The sequence below is a fragment of the Zophobas morio genome, unplaced genomic scaffold, assembly GCF_036711695.1.
Source record: "Zophobas morio isolate AGI-343-1 ecotype UQ-CSIRO unplaced genomic scaffold, CSIRO_AGI_Zmor_V1 ptg000006l, whole genome shotgun sequence".
In the NCBI taxonomy this organism is placed as follows: Eukaryota; Metazoa; Arthropoda; class Insecta; order Coleoptera; family Tenebrionidae; genus Zophobas; species Zophobas morio.
The window spans coordinates 243,559-260,056 of record NW_026972111.1 but is presented as its reverse complement, the minus strand read 5'-3'; the positions used below and the strand labels follow the sequence as shown (position 1 = coordinate 260,056).

Here is a 16,498-nt window from a genome sequence, read left to right as displayed (position 1 = left end):
CGAAGAAGGCCACCTTTTGACTTTACTATTGAAGGTCTATAAGGTCATTAGTGTGTGAAAGCGTCGCGGCGCCGCACCCCTCCGGCTTGGACTCGTCCATAATGATATAGTCGTCCATCGAGGCGTACGTTATCCTCGCGAGCTGACCAAGTTCAGGACTAAATTGGGATACTGCGCGCTATATAAGGATCGATCTCGATACGCGGCGCCGTCTGACGCTTGATAAAAATTTAAATTGGGGGAATCTCTCGATACGGGACTGATTTACGGCGGGGAAAGGCGTAAATAAAAGGTGGCGGTTTCAGGGGCGGCGAGGATGACAATAGGTGACAGGTGCAGCGCGGAGTCGTGGGGGTGGAAGTAATTTTGGGGCGGCGAGGCGTGAAGGTATTAATAAACGTCACAAAGGCGATAGTATTTTTCATTTTTTTATTAGTGGATGAGTATTTATTGTAGTGAGGGGGAGAATAGCACGGTCGTGGTTGTCACTGTTCGTTAGTGGGTCTAACTAATGTGACCCGAAACTTCGGCTATTAATAAAAATATTAACAGCTTTTAGGGGGGTGCTAAAGTAAGTTGACTTTGACCCTTCTTGTCATAAACTATTATGCTTCTAGCACCTGCTAGTATCGAACGAAAGCGGGGTTTTAGCCTCTGCACGTCGGTTATTATTAGTAAAGTTAGGTTTATGAGTACCGCTTTGTCGACCGAACTAGAAAGTAAAATTTTAAATGAATTTTTCAATTTTTATTCCGAAATTTTCCAATTTCGATTCGAGTTTTTAATTTTAAAGTTTCCACTTTTAAGATTTTACAATTTTTCAAGTTTTTTGTTTTCAATATTTTAATTTTTCGATTATTCTGACTTTTCAGTCTTGATTTCAATTTTTTTTTATTTTTTGTGTTTTCAATATTTTCAATTATTTGTTCCTTCAATTTTTCGATTTTACTAATAACAATAATAATATTATTTATGTGATAACCGAAGTCGTACATGAGTCAAAATTTCATTTAATACCTAAAGAAGCAACCTCGAAGAAGCTGAAAAATCTAAAAATTGAAAATTTGTAAAATTGAAAAATTAAAAATCTAATAATTGAGAAATCAAAAAAGTGCGAATTTATAAAATTCAAGGAACGAAAAATAAAAAAATTAAAACTTCAGAATTTGAAAAAAAACAAAATATTTTAAATTTCTACACTGAAAACTAGAAAACTGCAAATCGAAAAATTTATGTAAAAAACTGAAAAATCAAAAAATTCAAAATTGTGACGCGAAAAATTAAAATATCTAAAAACTGAAGAAATGAAAACCTGAAAAATCGAAAAATTAAAAATCGAGAAACTAATAATTGAAAAATTATAACTAGAAGATATAAAAATTACAAAATCAAAAAATGCAAAATAAAAATCGAAAATTTGGTTAACTGAAAATTCGGATACATTGAGAAATTTAAAATCGACAAATTCGGACGTTATAAAACTTAAAATCGGAAAACTGAAAAATTCTAAACTTGAAAAATCGAAAAATTGTAATACTGAAAACTAGAAAATTTGCAAATCGAAAAATTCCCTAAACACAAGAAAATTGAAAAGCTGAAAACTTAAAATGTTCGAAAAATTGAAAAATCCGAAAATTGTTAAATTGAAGAAACCAAAAATTTAAAAATCGAGAATTTTCAAGATTCAAAATTTGAAAAATTAAAAAATTAAAAATTGTTAAACAACAAATAACAGATCTAAAAATTGTAAAAACAGAAAATGCAAAATATAAATTGAAATTCGAGTTAACTGAAAAGTCGAAAAATTCACAAATTAAAAATCGAAAAATTGAGAAGTTGTAAAATTCGAAAAATCAAAACATTATAACATTGAAAACTGGAAAAGTTGCACATCGAAAAATTACCTTAACAAAGGAAAATTAAAATGTCTAAAAAATGTAAAATAGAAAAATTGTAAAACTGATAAATGGAAAAGTTGCAGAATCACAACCTTGAAGTAACGAAAAATTAAAAATAGGGAAAATCAAAATCGAATATTTGAAAAAACCGATAAGTAAAACTTTAAGATCGAAAAATTAAAATATTGAAAACTAGAAAAATTGCAAATCGAAAAATTCCCTGAACAAAAGAAAATTGAAAAGCTGAAAACTAAAAATGTTCGAAAAATTGAAAAATCCGAAAATTGTTAAATTGAAGAAACCAAAAATTTAAAAATCGAGAATTTTCAAGATTCAAAATTTGAAAAATTAAAAAATTAAAAATTGTTAAACAACAAATAACAGATCTAAAAATTGTAAAAACAGAAAATGCAAAATATAAATTGAAATTCGAGTTAACTGAAAAGTCGAAAAATTCACAAATTAAAAATCGAAAAATTGAGAAGTTGTAAAATTCGAAAAATCAAAACATTATACTATTGAAAACTGGAAAAATTGCACATCGAAAAATTACCTTAACAAAAGAAAATTAAAATGTCTAAAAAATGTAAAATAGAAAAATTGTAAAACTGATAAATTGAAAAATTGGAGAATCACAAACTTGAAGAAACGAAAAATTAAAGAATATAAAAATTTAATACCTATATCAAAATGTGAAAATCCAAAAATTAAAAATAGGGAAAATCAAAATCGAATATTTGAAAAAACCTATAAGTAAAACTTTAAAAACGAAAAATTGTGGTATTGAAAACTAGAAAAATTGCAAATCGAAAAATTCCCTAAACAGAAGAAAATTGAAAAGCTGAAAACTTAAAATGTTCGAAAAATTGAAAAATCCGAAAATTGTTAAATTGAAGAAACCAAAAATTTAAAAATCGGGAATTTTCAAAATTCAAAATTTGAAAAATTAAAAAGTTAAAAATTGTTAAACAACAAGTAACAGATCTAAAAATTGTAAAAACAGAAAATGCAAAATATAAATTGAAATTCGAGTTAACTCAAAAGTCGAAAAATTCACAAATTAAAAATCGAAAAATTGAGAAGTTGTAAAATTCGAAAAATCAAAACATTATAATATTGAAAACTGGAAAAATTGCACATCGAAAAATTACCTTAACAAAAGAAAATTAAAATGTCTAAAAAATGTAAAATAGAAAAATTGTAAAACTGATAAATCGAAAAATTGGAGAATCACAAACTTGAAGAAACGAAAAATTAAAGAATATAAAAATTTAATATATCAAAATGTGAAAATCCAAAAATTAAAAATAGGGAAAATCAAAACTCGAATATTTGAAAAAACCGATAAGTAAAACTTTAAGATCGAAAAATTAGAATATTGAAAACTAGAAAAATAGCAAATCGAAAAATTCCCTGAACAGAAGAAAATTGAAAAGCTGAAAACTTAAAATGTTCGAAAAATAGAAAAATCTGAAAATTGTTAAATTGAAGAAACCAAAAATTTAAAAATCGAGAATTTTCAAAATTCAAAATTTGAAAAATTAAAAAATTAAAAATTGTTAAACAACAAGTAACAGATCTAAAAATTGTAAAAACAGAAAATGTAAAATATAAATTGAAATTCCAGTTAACTGAAAAGTCGAAAAATTCACAAATTAAAAATCGAAAAATTGAGAAGTTGTAAAATTCGAAAAATCAAAACATTATAATATTGAAAACTGGAAAAATTGCACATCGAAAAATTACCTTAACAAAAGAAAATTGAAATGTCTAAAAAATGTAAAATAGAAAAATTGTAAAACTGATAAATCGAAAAAATGGAGAATAACAAACTTGAAGAAACGAAAAATTAAAGAATATAAAAATTTAATATATCAAAATGTGAAAATCCAAAAATTAAAAATAGGGAAAATCAAAATCGAATATTTGAAAAAACCGATAAGTAAAACTTTAAGATCGAAAAATTAGAATATTGAAAGCTAGAGAAATAGCAACTCGAATAATTAAAAAGAAATTGAAGAAACAACAAATTAAAAAATTGAAAGTTTTGAAAATTCAAAATTGGAAAAATTGAAAAATTAAAAATTCTTAAACGAAAAACCACAACACTGGAAAAACGAAAAATTAAAAAACCGAAAAGTTAAAAATGGGGAAACCAAAAAGTCGAAAATTTCAAAAAAATCAATAAGTAAAACTCCTAAAAATTGTAAAAACACAAAATTGTAATGACTCGAAAAATGAGTTAACTGAAAAGTCAGAAAAATTGAAAAATTAAAATTCGAGAAATTGAGAAGTTGTAAAACTTAATCGTAAAATTGAACAATTCGAAAAATGAAAAAATTGTAATGTTGAAAACGAGAAAAATTGCAAATCGAAAAATTACCTAAACAAAAGAAAATTGAAAAATCCAAAAATTAAAAAAATGAAAACTTAAATATCTAAAAAGTGAAAAATTTCAAAATCTTAAAATAGAAAAAACGAAAAATCACAAAGTTGCAAACAAATTAAGACAATAATTATCTAAAAATTGAAGAAATGAGAAACTGAAAAGCGAAAAATTAAAAATAGGGAAAATAAAAATTGAAAAATGAGTTAAATGAAAAGTTGGAAAAATCCGCAAATTAAAAATCGAGAAACTGAATCAAAACTTAAAATGAAACAGATCACAAAAAATTGCAAAATTGATAAATCGAAAAATTGCAAGATCGTAAAATTGAGGAAGCAAAGAATTAATGAATGTAAAAATTTCAAAACTCAAAATTTGAAAATGGAAAAATTAAAAATAGGGAAACTTATATTCGAAAATTTGAAAAAACCAATATGTAAAAGTTAAAAAATCGGAAAATTAGAATATTGAAAACTGGAGAAATTGCAACTCGAAAAATTGGGAAAATGAAAATTTAGATAAATGTCTAAAAATTGAAAAATTGTAATGTTGAAAAATTTGAAAGTTGAAAAATTGAAATACAAAAAAAATGTTAGATTAAAAAATCGAAAATTTAAAAAAATTCAATAAGTAAAACCTCAAAATATGAATCGAAAAATGAGTTAACTAAAAAGTCAGAAACATTGACAAATTAAAATTCGAGAAATTGAGAAGACGTAAAACTAAAAATTGAACAATTCAAAAAACGAAAAATCAAAAAATTGTAATATTGAAAATTAGAAAAATTGCAAATCGAAAAATTACCTAAATAAAAGAAAATTGAAAAATCCAAACATTGAAGAAACGAAAACTTAAATTATCTAAAAATTTGAAAAATAGAGAAATTATGAAATTGAAAAATTATAAAATTGAAAAAGTGTGAAATTGCAAAAGCGTAAAATTGAGATACGAAAAATTAAAAAAGCCAACTGAATTGCGAAAAATTAAAAATAAAGAAACTAAAAATTGAAAAAACCAATAAGTAAAATGTGAAAACAATTAAAAACAAATTACAAAATAAAAATCGAAAAATTTGAAAGATGTAAAACTTAAAATGAAAAATTGAAATTTTAAAAATTTGAAAAATCCAAAAATCCAAAAAGTGTAATATCGAAAACTAGAAAAATTTCAATTCGAAAAATTACCTAAACAAAAGAACAGTAAAACATCTAAAAAATGTAAAATCAAAAAATTGTAAAACTGATAAATCGAAACATTGCAATATCGTTCAATTGAAGAAATGAAAAATTAAACAATATAAAAATTTTAAAATTCAAAATTTGAAATTGAAAAATTTAAAATAGGGAAACTCAAAATCGAAAACTTGAAAAACTGATAAGTAAAAGTTAAAAAATAGAACTTTTTGAATATTGAAAACTAGAGGATTGAAAATTGAAAAACTGAAAAATTGAAAAATACAAACAAAAGTCTAAAAATTGAAAAATCAAAAAAGACTCAGAAAAATCGAGAACTTAACTTCGAAAAACTGAACAATTCAAACTATGAAAACTCAAAAAATAAAAAAGTTGTAATAAAGAAAACTAGAAAAATTGCAAATCGAAAAATTATCTAAATAAAAGAAAATTGGAAAATCTAAAAATTGAATAAATGAAAACTTAAATTATCTAAAAATCGAAAAATTGTAATATTGAGAAATTTAAAAATTGAAAAATTGCAAAATTGCAAAATCGTAAAACTGAAGAAACGAAAAAAAAATCAAAATTTAAAAAATCCAAAAATTAAAAATCGTCTAATGAAAAATTAGAGAATTATTTACAAAATTTTAAAACTGAAAAACTGAAAAATATAAACAAAAGTTTAAAAATTGAAATTTCAAAAAATTGTTAATTTAAAAAATGGAAAGATTATAAAAGCGTAAAATTGAAGAAACGACAAATCAGAAAATTGAAAACTTTATAAACTCAAAATTTGAAGAATCGAAAAATTAAAACTGTGAAACGAGAATTCACAAAAAAACAAAAATTAAGATATTTAAAAACTGAAGAAACGAAAAATTGAAAAATTGAAAAATAAAAACTAGAGACACTAAAAATCGAAAATTTGAAAAAATTAACAAGTAAAAAACTAGACAAATTGCAAATAAAAAAATTTAAAGAAGAAATTTTAATTAAAACAAAAAATCAAAATATCTAAAAACTGAAAAATCAAAAAATTGAAAAACTGAATCCTGAAAAATATAAAGAAAAGTCTAAAAATTGAAATATCAAAAAATTTCAAAATCTTAAAATTGAGGAAATTTAGACTTGAAAAGTTGAAATATTAAAAATTGAGAAACGAAAAATCACAAACGAGAAAAACTGAAAAAAACGGCATTAAAACATCTAAAAATTGAAATATAAAATCTAAACATTGTAAAATTGGAAAATTTACGAAACTGTGGAATCGAAAAATAGAATAATTGCTGGTAGCATTGAAAACAAGAAAAATTGTAGATCGAAAAATTAAAGAAAGTGTATATTAAAAAATTCAGAAACCGAGGAAATGGAAAATCTTGAATTAAAAAATTGTAAACTCAAAAATCGTGAAACTGAGAAATCGAAAAATTTACAAAACTTACATCGAGAAACAAAAATCACAAAACTGAAAAAAGGAAACTAGAATATCTAAAAGTTGGAACATTGAAAAACCGAAAAATTGGAAAATTGGAAAATTGAAAAATTCAAAACTGTGAAATTGGAAAATCGAAAAACTGAAGCAACAATATACAGACGCTAATGAAAATTGAAATGTTCAGAAATGAAAAAATTATGAAATCGAAAAATTGTAAAATAGGAAAATCGAAAATTTGAAAACTTGAAAAACTAAAAAAAAATCTCATAACTGAAAAAAGGAAAAACTGCAAAATCGTAAAACTGAAAAATAACCAGAATAAAAAATTGGAAATTGAAAAAAGGAAGCATTAAAATGTCTAAAACTTGAAACATCGAAAAATTGTGAAATTGAAAAATTGCAAAAACTTTGAAATCAAAAGCGCCAAAAATTGAAGTAAAGCGGAAAATTGAAAAAAAAACTGAAACTCGAAAATTTCAAGAAATCAAAATTAAAATATATAAAAATTGTAAAACAAAAATTTTCAAAATAAACATGTAAAATTGAGTGGAGATCGAAAAGCCGGAAAAATCGAAACATTGAATACATGGAAAAGTTGATAATAGAAAAATTGCAAAATTAAAAAATCTAACAATCACAAAATTGTGAAATTAGAAATTCGAAAATAAGAAAAAAGGAAAAATTGACAAATTCAAAAGTTCAAAACTTGAAAATTGAAAATCTGTAAAATTGCAAAAAAAATAAAAAAACGAGGAATTAAAGCATTAAAAATTGAAAAATTGAAAAAAACAAATTAAAGTATCTAAAATTGCAAAATAAAAATCGAAAAGTTAAAATTCGAGAAATTGCAAATCAAACTCGGGAAATTGCTAAATTCTGTAACTGAAAAATCCAAAAATTGAAAAATTTTAATAATCGAAAAATCGAAAAATTAGAAAACCAAATGCTGGAAAATCGAAAAACTAATACTGGGTGTTCGAAAAACTGAAAAATTGAGAAGTTGAAAAACCTAAAAATTGAAGTTTTACAACTGAGTACTCAGAAATTGCAGATCCAAAAATTACAAAATAAAAATAAAAAAATTCAGAAATCGTAAAATTGAAAAATTGAGAATCTTTAAAATTTTTAAAAACATCAATAAACAGTATGGACGCAATAAATGAATATTCAATCAAATTTGCTTTGTTGTGATTGGTCGGCACGGGTTCATAAATTAATGCTCTGCTAAACAGGTATAAAAACTTCTGGACACTACAACGAAAGACTAAAATTCTACTTTGATTCAATACTAACGGTTATTAGAAGCAGAATTACTTCAGCACTTTGGTACAGTATAAGAGGTCTAGCTGGTCGCCAGTTTTTTTCTCTAAGCATGTATCTATATGTTTCTGAAAGCATCACGTTTTCCAGGACGTGGCCTTCATAAATCCCGCCAACGTAGTCTTCGTGTACATGCTGGTCCGCGACCTCGTCGAAGAAGAGATCGAATGCGAGCAGGACCTCCAAGCCGTCGTCCTCACCTGCCTCTACCTCTCGTACTCGTACATGGGCAACGAGATCTCGTACCCCCTCAAGCCGTTCCTGGTCGAGGACTCCAAGGAGAAGTTCTGGGACCGTTGTTTAGACATAGTGAACAGACTCTCGTCCAACATGTTGCGCATCAACGCCGAGCCCGGCTACTTCACCGAGATCTTCACCGAGCTGAAGGCGTGCGGCATCAACAACATGGCGACGATGGCGTGCCAGACGGTGCCGGTGGTGGCGTGCAACGCGGGCACTCTGGCGGCTTGACGCAAAGAGCTCACCGTAGTTAAATTGACTCTGGCCGAGATGCCCACCGTTCCGTGTCAGGTTTAAGGGTGGATGGAAAATGTGTTCATGTTTATATTTTTTTGGGCGCGGAGGGCGGGGCCGAGGGCGGAGCGCGAGAGCGCCGGGGGCGGGCGGACGCGCCCGACACACACTGGGTTCTTTACTAGAGTACAAGACTTTCTCTTTTCCTGCTATTTTCTTACTTACGTCTGTGCCAAATAGCCGAGTACGGTGCGGTAGCCGGGTTAACTGAGGGGCGGATTTTTGTCCACAATTTCAAAAATAATTGAAAATTCTTCTAAAATGAATAGTCATAGTTACATGGAAGTTCAAAATAAAAAGTTGGGTCGTTCTATATGAAAACACCAAGTTTGATTAAAAAAGTAGGTACGCCGTATGATTTTTGATTTCGATGAAAACAATTCGGGATCATTTTTTGGGTAACCAATATGAAAAAAATCGTCATTATTTATTTTTTTGGATACTTAACTTTGGATTGGCAGCCCTTAGAAATCTGAAGTTTTGCCATTTTCAAAATCCTATTATGGGCTGTAACTGTTTTTCTATATCACGTATTGAAGAAATCATTGTAATTTTATTCTACTGCCTAAGAAGTGTGCTTTCATAATAAATATAAGTACCTTATGTGTGACAATGAACGAAAAATTCATCACAATTGAGACAGGGTGGGTGGGCGGGGCAAATATTTTGTATTTTTTTCTTAATATAAGTAGTTTTTTTTACTACAAGAAACTTAAAACGTGTTTAAAATGGTAAATTTTTGCAGGGAAATGTGGATTTAGCAACTAAGCTCCGCCCTTCGGTGTAACAATGAATGAAAAATTGAGATCGGGGCGGATATAGGTGGGGCTTAATTTTTGGCTCCTTTTTTACTTGATAATTATAGTTTTCTTTGAATATAATGTTTCAGGCGGTAATTTCGTGTAGAAAAATACGAATTTTGCAGTTAAGCTCCGCCCCCTGGCTCACGACGAATAAAAAAAAGTCATCACAATTGGGATAGGGTGGGTGGGCGGGGCATATATTTTGTATATGTATTAATTTCCTTAATATATGTAGTTCTTTTCAAAACAAGAAACATAAAACATGTTTAAAATCGTAAATTTTTGTAGAGAAATATCGATTTTTGTCATAATTTACTGATTTTGGTGATTTTTAGTTGGCAAGTGTACCAACACTGTCGATCTCAGAAAGTTGATCATTTTCTTGGAGAAAAAAATTGCTTGAGATATGCAAACTTTCAAAAATAGCCTAATTTACCCTCGAAATCGTTATGTTAAGAAAAAAGTACAAATTAAGTGTTTTCTTCCAAAAGTTCGTTAAAAAAAAACTCGAAATTTTATCCATTTTGCCTTTTTTTTCTACTTTTCTCAAAAAAGTTGTTTAAAAAGTTGGATCCTAAAAATGTTTGTGATTATCTGCTATAGTTGGAGAGACTCTGTTTTTTCAAAGTAATTTACCTTGACAGGGAAATCTAGAGAATTGCTAACCGTTCATTCGTAGCTTAATTCGAAAATCGATATTTCTCTACAAAAAGTACTTATATTAAGAATAAAATATATACATAAAATATATGCCCCGCCCACCCACCCTATCTCAATTGTAATGATTTTGTTTATTGGTCGTCAGCCAGAGGGCAGAGCTTAATTGCCATGTTTTTATTTTTCTACAAGAAATTACCATCAGAAACATATTCTTAAAAAATTAAGTCCCCCTATACCCTCCCCGATATCAATTGTGATGAATTTTTCATTCCTTGTCACACCGAGGGGCGGAGCCTAATTGCAAAATCCATAAAAACGGATGGGTGGAGCTTCTCTTTTTGTTGTCTTTTTTAATTAATGCATATAGTTTTCATCTAAAACACGATTGCTTAAGAACATATTTCACATGGTAATTTCTCGTAGAAAAATAAGGATTTAACAATTAAGCTTCGCCCCTCGGCTTACAATGAATAAAAAAAATCATCAGAATTGAGATCGGGTGGGTGGGCGGGGCTTATATTTTGCCTTTTTTTTCTTAATATACACAGTCATCTTTTCATAACAAGAAGCTTAAAACATGGTTAAAATGGTTTTTGCAAGGAAACATGAATTTTGCAATTATGAGGCAAAGTCGATATTTCTTTATACAAATTTTCCTTTTAAAACATGTTTTAAGTTTCATATTGTGAAAAGAAGTTTACATATATTAAAACAAAACAACAAAATGTAAGCCCGCCCACCCACCCTCTCTTAATTGTGATGAATTTTTCATTCATTGTCACACCGAAGGGCGAAGATTAAGTGCAAAATCCATATTTCCCTGAAAAAAATTACCATTTTAAACATGTTTTAAGTTTCTTGCAGTAAAAAAATACATATATTAAGAAAAAGAAAAACAAAATATATAATATCTTAATTGTGATGAATTTTTCATTCATTGTCACACCGAAAGGCGAAGATTAAGTGCAAAATCCATATTTCCCTGAAAAAAATTACCATTTTAAACATGTTTTAAGTTTCTTGTAGTAAAAAAAACTACATATATTAAGAAAAAGAAAAACAAAATATACGCCCCGCCCACCCACCCTATCTTAATTGTGATGAATTTTTCTTTCATTGTCACACCGAAGGGCGAAGATTAAGTGCAAAATCCATATTTCCCTGAAAAAAATTACCATTTTAAACATGTTTTAAGTTTCTTGCAGTAAAAAAATACATATATTAAGAAAAAGAAAAACAAAATATATACCCCGCCCACCCACCCTATCTTAATTGTGATGAATTTTTCATTCATTGTCACACCGAAGGGCGAAGATTAAGTGCAAAATCCATATTTCCCTGAAAAAAATTACCATTTTAAACATGTTTTTTGAGTTTCTTGCAGTAAAAAATACATATATTAAGAAAAAGAAAAACAAAATATATAATATCTTAATTGTGATGAATTTTTCATTCATTGTCACACCGAAGGGCGAAGATTAAGTGCAAAATCCATATTTCCCTGAAAAAAATTACCATTTTAAACATGTTTTAAGTTTCTTGTAGTAAAAAAAACTACATATATTAAGAAAAAGAAAAACAAAATATATGCCCCGCCCACCCACCCTCTCTTAATTGTGATGAATTTTTCTTTCATTGTCACACCGAAGGGCGAAGATTAAGTGTAAAATCCATATTTCCCTAAAGAAATTTACAATTTTAAAAATGTTTTAAGTTTCTTGTTGTGAAAAAAACTACCTATATGTAGAAAAAAAAAATGCAAAATTATCTCAATAGTGATGATTTTGTTTATTCGTCGTGAGCCAGGGGGCGGAGCTTAATTGCAAAATTCTTATTTCTCTACAAGAAATTACCATCTGAAACATGTTTTCAAAAAATGGTGTTCAAAGAAAATTATAATTATCAAGTAAAAAGGAAACCAAAAATTTAGCCCTACCTATACCCGTCCCAATCTCAATTGGGATGAATTTTTCATTCGTTGTCACATCAAGGGGCGGAGCCTAATTGCAAAATCCATATTTTCCTGCAAAAATTTATCATTCTAAACGTGTTATAAGGATTGTGAAAAAACGTATGGGTGGAGTTTCTCTTTTGATTGTCTTTTTTAATTAGTTTTCTTTGTATAACACGATTGCTTAAGAACATATTTCACATGGTAATTTCTCGTAGAAAAATAAGGATTTTAAAATTAAGCTCCGCCCCTCGGCTTACGATGAATAAAAAAATCATTATCAGAATTGAAATCGGGTGGGTGGGCGGGGCTTATATTTTGCCTTTTTTTCTTAATATACACAGCGATCTTTTCATAACAAGAAGCTTAAAACATGGTTAAAATGGTTTTTGCAAGGAAACATAAATTTTCCAATTATTTAATTTAATTTAAAGTTTATTCACCAAGTAGATACAGATGAGGCAAAGTCGATATTTCTATACACAAATTTTCTTTTTAAAACATGTTTTAAGTTCCATATTGTGAAAAGAAGTTTACACATATTAAAACAAAACAACAAAATGTAAGCCCGCCCACCCACCCTCTCTTAATTGTGATGAATTTTTCATTCGTTGTCACACCAATGGGCGAAGATTAAGTGCAAAATCCATATTTCCTTGAAAAAATTTACCATTTTAAACATGTTTTAAGTTTCTTGTAGTAAAAAAAATACATATATTAAGAAAAAGAAAAACAAAATATATGCCCCGCCCACCCACCCTATCTTAATTGTGATGAATTTTTCATTCATTGTCACACCGAAGGGCGAAGATTAAGTGCAAAATCCATATTTCCCTGAAGAAATTTACAATTTTAAAAATGTTTTAAGTTTCTTGTTGTGAAAAAAACTACCTATATGTAGGAAAAAAAATGCAAAATTATCTCAATTGTGATGATTTTGTTTATTCGTCGTGAGCCAGGGGGCGGAGCTTAATTGCAAAATTCTTAGTTTTCTACAAGAAATTACCATCTGAAACATGTTCTTACAAAATTATGTTCAAAGAAAACTATAATTATCAAATAAAAAAAGGAAGCCAAAAAGTAAGCCCCACCTATACCCATTCCTATTTTAATTATGATGAACTTTCCATTCGTTGTCACATCAAGAGGCGGAGCATAATTGCAAAATCCATATTTCACTGCAAAAATTTACCATTTTTAAACATGTTGTAAATTTCTTGTTGTGAAAAAACTGTTTATATTAAGAAACAAAAACAAATATATGCCCCGCCCACCCACCCTATCTCAATTGTGATGATTTTTTTTATTCCTCGTGAGCCAGGAGGCGGGGCTTAATTTCAAAACTTCTCTGCTTTTGTTCTGAATTAAAAATAATCCAGAACTGATTGCTGGTTAGAATTATATAATACCCCTCTATCCCATGAAAAAGTTTAGAAAGGGGGATGGATGAGGGCGAAACTAAAAAAATTCGATTTGGGGAGATTTTGAAAAATATCTAAGCTTCTGGTTGGGGATATTGCACCGACTTAAGTTACTTAGCTGTTAAGTTGACATAATTTTTTAGGTTAAATTTATTAACATAACCTCAAAATGTCAACATTTCTGAAGTCGGTTACGTTGTTTACTTATTGACTCTTGACTTATTTTTACAATCTCGAAGTTGTCGGACCTTGAATATCTTATTATCATAAAAATTACGCCAAAATAGGTTATTTTTGGAAGTTAACTCAAAACGTTCTTTAGGTAATTTCACGACTACCAAGTATATGGGCCGACACAATCATAAGTAGTAGTAAGCGAAGAAAGATAAGCGTCCTCGTGGTATAGTGGTCAGGATAGCTGCCCGGCAAGCGGGGGGCGTCTGGTTCGATTCCCACCGAGACAACAACATTTTTCTTCGCTTACCTACATACATAGTATAAGGAAGTTTAAGCACCTCACTATTCATTGGTGCTTGTTCAAATAGGGTGCTTATATTTATTAATGAAAATTAAAAAATTAAAATCGTTTCAATACGTGTTGTAGCAAAAAGATTGCAGCTCACAATGCAAGAGTTTAAAAATGGCACAACTTCACAATTTGGTGTTTTCATACAGAACCACCCGTTGGAAAAGCCGCCACAAAATCCGCCCTCCACTTACACCCCAGCGACGACATTACTACAAGTAGGCTCGGTCCGCCCCTGCTTTCGCCGCAAGGTTCGGTCGCTCTCGTACGATTTTTTCTCGACGGCGTTTGGGCGAGTCCGGACCATCGTCCGCGATTCCGGCCCCCGCCCCGCCCCCGGATTCGATAGTTCACGAGCTAGACTAAGAGTTAGGTTGAATAAGTTTGCGTGTCGATGAAAATGTAAATTTCTGTGTTTCATGCGTCCATTCCATGTTTTCGTTCGGTATTGATCACAGAGTTGCGTTCTGTAAATAATTGTTGTTGTGGGAAGTCACCTTACCTGATTGTTTGTTCCCCTTTGTGCACGCCGTTCAGTTCCGACGCTTTTTCGCGGAGGCGCCGCCCCCGAACTTGGAGGTTACGTGCGGCGCCGCCTCCGGCCCGTGATCGACTTTTTGTATTTTGTACAGTGCAGGGGCGTCCCTGATATTAGTTTCTTACTGTTATTCTAGGTGAATCGGTCGGGAGCGTGCAATGTGTAAAAACTCACTCAGAAGAGGTCGCTGCGACGACTCCACGAAACCGGTTTGGAGTTTTTAGGTTAGGTACGACCGAAAAGAGAACTAACAATTTAGCATGAAATGCGTCTAAAAACAACCGGTTTGTGGGTTTGAGCGGTCGATCCGAGAGGTGAATTCACTTGAAATTTGCCATTTAGGAAATAAGTCTTAGAGAAATCGAAACGTATTTACTTTTAACCGTTGTTGTTACAATGTAACAATTGTAGATTTCATGAGGTGCGGGCGCTCGAGTGGGCTCACCTGCCCAACTCGTGACGTCCCGTTCGGGTATAACGTAATATTACCTACATATAAGTAAGGGATATCCGATAGATATAACGTAATTTACAAATTTTTCTTACATGAAACTACTAGGGAGAATGTTACGTTGGGCCGTGCGTTATTTAGTTGTTACATGAGGCATTGTTCGTTTTTGGTTCTTTGCTTGTATTTGTTAAGAGATGGATGTTAATTTGTATTTTTGGAAACTATTTTTGTAATGGTCCATCGCGGAATACCGAGTTCTCGCGAGGCGACGGACGACAGTCCGACGACGAACGAGAATTAAATAAGTGATATTTATGATAAATTACAAAATTAGTTCGATAAGACTCGAAATATGATATTAATGAAATTTGTTTTTGTATGGAAATTCATTAGGGGTGATGTGAGTGATACTATGTCAAGTGAAGTTGAGGGGTTATCGTTGGATAAATAAATGTAGGAAATATTGGAGTGTTTTTTCACCTTTCCAACGCGTATTGGAAGAATTGGCACCAAAAAGCCCATTTTAAATAAAATTGTAAATAGTCTAGAGAAGGTTAGATGCTTTTAAAGCTGAGTGAATTTTGTTCTTGAGACAAATTTGTATAATAAGAATCCAATTTTTTAAATTCCGAATGTTTTTAATTCTCTGTAGACAAAAACACTAAAATTTTGTGTAGGACACTCTGTATTTAAAAATTTTTTTTGAGTGTATATTATGTTTAAAAAATCTTGTTGAAATGATATTCGAGAAGCAGAATGTGAATAAAATCTGAGGAAACTTAGTTCAATATAATCTTAAGATACTTAAAAAACAAACTAGCAAATATTGAATTTGGCTACTTTTTTCCCCATTCACCAAGCCAACGATAAGATTAGGCTACATAAATAATAATTATGAAAGATTTACGAATCTAGTGGTTATTTTAGCTGTAAAATGCGCAAATTCTGTCTAAATATATTTTATTTGGGGATGTCATTAGAAGATATATAGAGATCCTACATTATTTTTTCCATGACCAAGAGCTAAAAGACATGAACCCGAACTACAGATTTAAAAATTTAAGGAAGTTTGGAAGTGTACCTCATAATAAAAAAGATTGTTGGAGTCCTTGGGAATATCTTTTTTTTTTTGAGAAATTAAAAGAACCTTGAAAGCCCCTGCTGTTTTTTTTTTAAGAATTCGGGAGAACGAAAAATTTAATACTTTAAATCGCTCTGAAATTTAGCACGTGTTTTGAAATGATCATGAGCGTGATCGATCTACAATCATTATCCATTTATCCCCACGAAAATTTTGATACCGTCATGTAGGGATTTTTGCTTACACATTATCAATGTTTTGCTACAAAACATGCCGAGATTGATACATGATTAAATAAACAATCCTCTAATATTTATTC

General features: G+C 29.6%; 1 protein-coding gene across 1 annotated transcript in view; it reads left to right on the top strand.

The window, feature by feature from the left end:
- Positions 1-9,372, top strand: part of LOC135123262 (cyclin-dependent kinase 5 activator 1-like) — a 60,580-nt gene extending 51,208 nt beyond the window's left edge. Inside the window, exon 2 of the mRNA XM_064047758.1 lies at positions 8,305-9,372. Within this exon, the coding sequence (XP_063903828.1) occupies positions 8,305-8,685 (381 nt within the window). The 3' untranslated portion in view covers positions 8,686-9,372. The remainder of the gene's footprint in view (positions 1-8,304) is intronic.
- Positions 9,373-16,498: the final 7,126 nt, after the last annotated feature.